Source organism: Octopus bimaculoides, chromosome 13 (assembly GCF_001194135.2).
Source record: "Octopus bimaculoides isolate UCB-OBI-ISO-001 chromosome 13, ASM119413v2, whole genome shotgun sequence".
Lineage (NCBI taxonomy): Eukaryota > Metazoa > Mollusca > Cephalopoda > Octopoda > Octopodidae > Octopus > Octopus bimaculoides.
Window position 1 is genome coordinate 61463747 of NC_068993.1, and position 7625 is coordinate 61471371.

The window sequence follows — 7625 nt, forward strand, 5'->3', positions numbered from 1 at the left end:
TCTGCTGTTGGCACCAGGTTCACCACCACCACCACCACCACCTCCATTACATAGCCTCATCACTGGCAATCTCTATCGTGATCATCCACCACCACCACCACCACCACCTCTGCAATCATTGATACCTTTGCTATACCACTTCCATACTTTTATTGTAGTCACCACCACCACCACCATTGTGGTGATGATGGTGGTGGTGCTGCTGCTGTTGTTGGTAGAAATGCTGTGATGCAACCAATATTGAGTATTGGTGGTGGTGGTGGTGGTGGTGGTGATATTGATGGTAGCAGTTGTAATAATAGTGGTTGTAGTAGTAATTTTTGTTTGTATTGGTGGTAGTATTTGGTACTGTTTGAGATGCTGGGTTAAGGTGTGTATGTCTTGGGGAACTTGGGTTTCTTATAGCAGATGTTGATATTTTCTGAGAGAGAGAAGAGAGAGAGAGAGTGAGAGAGACATTGCAAATACGATGCACACATATTCAAACACATGTACAGATGTTGAAATATATAGTTAAATACAATTCAGGTAAAAGCCTTGTAGAATGCTGTGCAAAGCTCATCCACAGTTATTGGCTACCTGATGTCATCATACAGTGGAAATGCTCCTGCTACTAGATGTACATCAGGAATTCCTTAATATCCATAAACTGCTGAAAACGACTCATCACGTTGGGTATACATTCTCACACTGAGTGAAATGATGGCAGGATCTAAGGAAGAACTTACTTAATCACCTGAGGAGGTGCATTGGAGGGATGACAATGATTGCATGAAATCTCACCTGTGTACTTGGGTGTAGAAATGTGTTGAAATAAATGTAGTGATTTTAAATATATCATTCGTTCCATTTTCTATCTATCTATCTATTTATCTGTCTGTCTGTCTATCTATCTAATTATCTATCTATCTATCTATCTAATTATCTATCTATCTATCTATCTAATTATCTATCTATTTGTCTGTCTGTCTGTCTGTCTGTCTGTCTGTCTAATTATCTATCTATCTATCTATCTACCTAGCTATCTACCTAGCTATCTACCTAGCTATCTATCTATCTACCTATCTATCTACCTATCTATCTAATTATCAATCATCTATCTACCTGCCTCTCTCCCCCTTGATTGATGGTCTGGCCCTGGGGAATGAATTCTCAATGCATAATACAACATTTCCGGGGGTGACATTTGTGGCAGGTCTTCCAGGTCGCTCATCATCTTCCAGGGATGTTCTTCTGATTTTGAAGTGACTGTGCCATTTGAAAAATTACCTATGACCCATTTTGCCTCTTCACCGTAGGCTCGTCAAAGCATGCTCAATCTTTCTGTCATAGACTTCCCAAGTTTAACCCAAAATTTCTCACTGGCGCTTTGTTCCTGTCCATGATGAAATTGTAGACTGTGCATACACGTGATCACAAAAACAAAACAAAAAAAATTTCACAACTTGTGAAGAAAACACAGCAATGTCACTCGGTACACTGCTTCATGAAGGTCACTGCCATCTCTCACTGCGTATGCAACCATGTGCTGCCATCTGTTGGCATGCTACAGAATTAGCCTGGGAAGATTTTGATAGCATTTCGTATACACAGCTATTCAAGAAACAGCTGTAAGAGACTCCTTTATTTATCTGATACCTTTTACTCCAACAACTCCATTGTAACAACTTCACAATTACGTTTGAATAATGAACTCTATGCTCTAAAGTAATACCACATGTTTTCCCTGTTCATTCTTTCTTTCTAATATATATTTTCCTCCCACTCAATGATGAACCACTTATAGCCATCTGTTGCTAGGCAACTACAACACCACTTTTCGTTTTAGTTGCAGTTCAAGTCAGAGTGTTAAGTGGTAAACCAAACCCGAGCACTTATTGTATATACCTATTGCATTACGTCATTAATGCAATTTTATCTGCACTTATACATATGTATACATACACACATGCACACGCACACATGCACACACACACACACACACACACACACACATAAAAGCACACACACTATTCTACTAAATTTGCTTCAGTACTATTTCTGAAGAATCTGAAAAAAGAAACTGTCAGTAAAATAGTTTTCTTGAATTTGTTCAGCCTTTTTACTCTCTTTCCAGTATTGAGTACTTCGTAATCATTGCTGTTTGTACGTCTGTACAATTACTTAGATTTAATAATACATTTTGTTTGTTTATTGCATAAACGTGTATGTGTGTGTGTGTGATAAAAAGAAAAGCCTAATGAAGAAGATTAAATCCATTCTTTTGAAAAAGAAATGTTTGTTAAAAGTTGGCACCTAAACCTCACTGGTGTCTTATTTCTTTGGTTCCAATCAGATTCCACTGATAGTGGTAATTGTTTTTTGGTACGACCTGGTGGCAGGGGTCAACTGAAATCTTGCCCCACCTTAGAGAGTACTTCTCACTCTAAACAACCAGCCTCCTCCTTTACCCCACTCATCACAGCTTGTGTATGCGTGTGCATATTCATACACATACATATACACACACACATACATACATATATACATACATACACATATATACATACATACACATATATACATACATATATTTACACACACATACCCATATATATATATATATATATACATACACATTTATATACACATACATATATATGTGTATATAAATATATATATATAAACACACTTTTATATATATATGTGTATATATATATATATATATATATATATACACACACACACTTATATATATGTATGTATATATATACACTTATATATATATATACACAAACACACATAAATAAATGTGTGTGTATATATGTGTGTGTATATATATATATATAAATGTATGTGGTGTATACATACATTTATTCATCCACATACTTGCACAGGCAAACATAAACATACAATATTCTTGTGTGTGTGAGAGAGAGAGAGAGAGAGAGAGACAGGGTGTGTACGTGACTTTGATTCTAAAGAGGGTTTTCTTAGCCAGAATTAATGCGAAGTGTTAGTCAGCCGAGATTGCACTCCATCACAACTGGGTGGTTATCAGACCCTGTGCATGTTGAGTCAGAAGGAAAAGTCTCCTTCCTTCATATGTGTGTGTGTGTGCGCACGCACGCATACACACACATACATACAGGACCTTCACATACGCATGCTCCCTCACATACTCATGCATGAACACATACAGGTGTTGCATATACACACACATATACACACACACATTTTTGTGATAATCTGGAAGTCTGTTTCTTTGACAGCAACAGTTGCTATGATGATGATGATGATGATGACGGTCATGATAGCGATGTGGTGGAGGTTGCAGTAATAGTGGTCGTGGTCCTTGTAATTATTGCAGTAGTAGCAGTAGTGGTGGTTGTAGTGATAATAGTAGTGATGGTGGTGGTGGTGGTGGTGGTAGTTGAAGTAGTAGTATTGGTGGTTGTAGTAGTGGTGATGATGATAGTTTTTGTAGTTGTAATGGTAGTGGTGGTGGTGGTGGTGGTGATGGTGTTCCTTGTATGTCCTCACCCTCAATCTTATCCACTATTTTCTTATCCTAAACGTTGTTTGCTATATTTTCTGCAAAAAAAAAGAAGAAAAAAAAGAAGAAAAAATAAATGAATGCAGAAAAAAAAATGAAGTGAGATAAAATGTAGAAGGAGATATATGGAGATAGGGCCTGGGGTAGACAGAAATAAACCTGTCTTCTGGTGGAAATCTTTGTGAATGAGTCATTCACAGAATGGTGTATTGGTGGTACTGTAAGATTAAAATCTAAGGAAACCTTTAAACTGCAGCATTTATTTTTGTCTTAGTTAGGGAGGAGCCCTTAACTGACGGAACCCCTGGTCATAAATGAAAGTTGCTTCGTTTATTTTCCTCTTCTATCTTACACACACACACACCAGGCATATCTTGGTCATTTTTGGACCTCTACTGGATCGAGTCACTTCTGTTAGTTTTAGGCCTTCCTACCTGTCCATGCTAGCCAAGTGCAGGCTGCATGAGGTGTTCCTGTAGACAGATGATTAGCCCTGGCTGTGAACACCTAGGCATAATCTGAGCCTAGAACAACACAATCCTTATGGGTTCCCTAAAATAAAATAGCAGCCAAATATTGAGGTTGGTGTAATTCACCAACATCGCTTCCTCTCCCAGTTTTTTGGCCATTGTATGTGAGAAATGATGATTACCTCCCCCTTGGCGAAGGCGGAGGTATTGTTTTCAGTTGTGCTTGATTGTTTGTTTGTCCGTGGACAAGATGTCTCAAGAATTGCTGGATGGATCCAGATGAAACTTTTAGTGGTGTTTGGCCTCGTGACTGGCATGAAATGATTAGATTTTGGGATCGATCCGGTACCAGACAAGGATTCTGGATTATTTGTTATATTTACTTTACTTTAAAGATTACGATCTTAACATTGACTTTCAAGTCTTTCTCAATTATCTCCCTTTAGGCTGTTTCCTGGACCTTTTTTTTTTTTTTTTTTTTTTTTTTTTTTTTTTTTTGCAAAACCCTTTGTATATCGTCTTGTGTTGTCCTTTAATGTTTTGATTCATATTAGCCCTTGTGGCCAATAGAAAGGATTATTATTATTATTAAGGTGGTGAGCTGGCAGAAACATTAGCACGCCGGACAAAGTGCCTAACAATATTTTGCCTGTCGCTACATTCTGAGTTCAAATTCCACTGAGGTCAACCTTGCCTTTCATCCTTTTGGGGCCGATAAATTAAGTACTAGTTGTGTACTGAGGTAAATCAAATCTACTGACTCCCTACCCCGAAATTTCAGGCCTTGTGCCTTTAGTAGAAAGGATTATTATTATTAGTCTTCAGTCAGATCTGAATAGTCTTGTCTTTGGCAAAGAAATAATAATCAATTGCTTGTGGAGAGATCAATCTGCAAATAATACGACTTGCTGTTGTTGCAGTCGCTGTTCAATCCAGGTCGATCCTGATCCAAGATACCACTATTGGAAGGCAATCCAGCCATAACCAACCCATAATGTTTTTCAGACATAGTGTACCTTCAAGAACTTTATCCACTATGTCTTTTTTTTTTCCTTTCTCCCCGCCCCCTTCCAGACAGTAGGATATGTTTTGAGGAGATTTGGTTGCCATTCTCAAAGGTCAAACAATTCACAGAAAAAGACGAATCGTGCTATATTAATAACTTGGCTGCATTACACCACAACCTGTTATATTACACTATTCCTAGCTTGGTCATCAAACCGTATAGTTCCTGTTAGCGAGCAGATATATCGTTTTGCTTTTAATGTTACTGTCCAACTTAATTTAGCAGAAACCTTTGATGTTGTTCCTATTGCTGTTGCTCTTGTTGTTGTTGTAGCAGCATCTCTTCTTTTCTGCGTTGGCTTTGTTCACCTGAGTCTTTAATTTCAGTTCTGTATTCCATGCACAATGAACCATTTATGTATTGTGCAGTGGCCCTCTCCGACTGCCTGCCTCTCTGTCTGTGACTTTGTCACCTACAGCTGTGCATTCACACTTCTTTCCGTCATGTTGTGAAGCAAGAATTAGCCCCAGCTGGAGGCATGGCTGTGTGGATAAGAAGCTTGCTTTCCATTCGTATGACCTTGGGTTTGATCCCACTGTAGGATACCATAGGCAAGTGTCTTCTACTATTCTACTACACCCCAGGCCAACCAAAGCCTTGTGGGTGGATTTGGTTGATGGAAACTGAGAGAAACCTGTTGTATATGGATGTAGCTGTGTCTGTGTTTTGTCCTCACAGGATAAAAAATTTTTTCTTACAAGGAAAAATTATTATTAAATTTCAGCCCTTTTGCCTATAGATTATTATTATTTTAAGGCACCAAATTGGCGGTGTTGTTAGCACGCCAAGTAAAATGCTTAGCGACATTTTGTCTGTCTCTACTCTACATTCTCAGTACTTTGTCCCACATCTTTTGAGGTCTACTCCTTCCACAAGTTCCCTCTGTCTTTACAATATTCTGGTCTGCAGGTACATTCATGAAGTTCCATTCTTGACGAAGATCTATCCTTTAAGGTCTTTCTGTCAGAGAGTAATTTCTGGTCAGTTATGTTGCAGCTTCTTCTCTATGTATTATTATTATTATTATTCCAAGGTCAGCTTTGCCTTTCATCTTTTGGGGTCAGTGAAGTAAGTAGTAGGGTCAGTGTAATTGATTAGGCCCTTTCTCCAAAATTTCAGGCCTTGTGCTTATAGTGGAAAGGATTACTGTTATTATTATTATTTCTCCTCTACCATTTTGTTTAGCGGCTCCTTGAGAACACCCCTAAAGACCATCCTGACTCACCGTTACTCATGCAAGCGGAGAAAGTGATGCATGAAATAGCTTTGAAGATTGGTTCCATCAACGACAGCCAACAGGAAGAAGGCCAGCATGAAACACTTCGGAAATTAGAGTTGCTGCTAATCACAGATGTAAGTATTAGCTTTGTTTGTGTCACTTGCTTTTGGTTTCAGTTCCATAGGCATCACATTACTTTGGTAGTTGCAGACTCTTTGAAGAATGGAACATCAGACAACAAAACTCTGCCCTGGTGATATTTGTTCATCCATTGTGCCAGCTTACTCCCATCTTTCTCTCTCTCCTTCCTTTCTTCCTTTACCAAATCTGTGTCTAATTCCAGTATTATTCAACAACTGAACTTGCCCTTCTGGCTTTCTTCTCTCTACCATAATACTGTCTTGCCCCTACACCTTCAATGCTGCACTCATCAAAGCCTCCTCTTCTCATCTCTTATAACCAGTAATATTTTGTTTTATTTTTGTTTGTAGTTAGCAGCACCTGACCGAACTTACCTGCGCCATGATATGGTACAGATAATGGTAAGTTCATGCTTTTTTCTTCTGTTCCATTGATTTTTTTTTAAAATCATTTTTGACATATGATTTATCTCTCCTTGTTTCAAAGTAACTCAAAATAAATCTGTCACAGAATCATTTGTATTCATGCACTCACATACACACACACACACACATCAAGAAGCTTTGTGTGTATTTGTATGTGTGAGTTCTTTAATTCTTCGGATGAGTATATCTTTGTCATGTGTGTGGTGTGTGTGTGTGTGTGTGTGTGTGTGTGTGTTAGGAGATATGGGAATAGTTTGTTTGTGGTATATATATATATATATATATATATATATATATATATAGTATATTGGTGTGTGATGTCTGTATTTAGTGGTAGGTACATATATATGATATTTGCATGTTCAAGAGGAGTGTGTGTGTGTGTTTGTGTGTGTATATTTGATTGTGTGTGAGTGTGTATGTTGTGTTTTTATATTCAACAATGGTCACAGTGATCAGTGAGGTAGTTTCTATGTGTTTACTGAGTCTGCTAGAAACAACAGCGAAATCTCTCACACACCCTACTGTCTTGAATAAAAAGGATGGACATAATGGAAGCTGTAGTGTGTGATTAATTACATCTGCAACGGTGTGGTCATGGGTAGAAGGCTTTTCATCATAGATCTGCTTGATCAAGGTCAGCAACAACACCACCACCACCACCACCACCACCACCACCAACCATGCTTACCAGTTAATAAAGAGATTGTATACACAGGTCAGTTGTTGTCACATTATGCTGTGTGAGGTTACTTCACCAGCTCTTATA

General features: G+C 38.2%; 1 protein-coding gene across 1 annotated transcript in view; it reads left to right on the forward strand.

The window, feature by feature from the left end:
* Positions 1-7625, forward strand: part of LOC106884297 (rho guanine nucleotide exchange factor 17) — a 146399-nt gene that overhangs the window by 118623 nt on the left and 20151 nt on the right. The window contains exons 7-8 of the mRNA XM_014935601.2: positions 6257-6424; positions 6782-6832. Of these exons, the coding sequence (XP_014791087.1) occupies positions 6257-6424; positions 6782-6832 (219 nt within the window). The remainder of the gene's footprint in view (positions 1-6256; positions 6425-6781; positions 6833-7625) is intronic.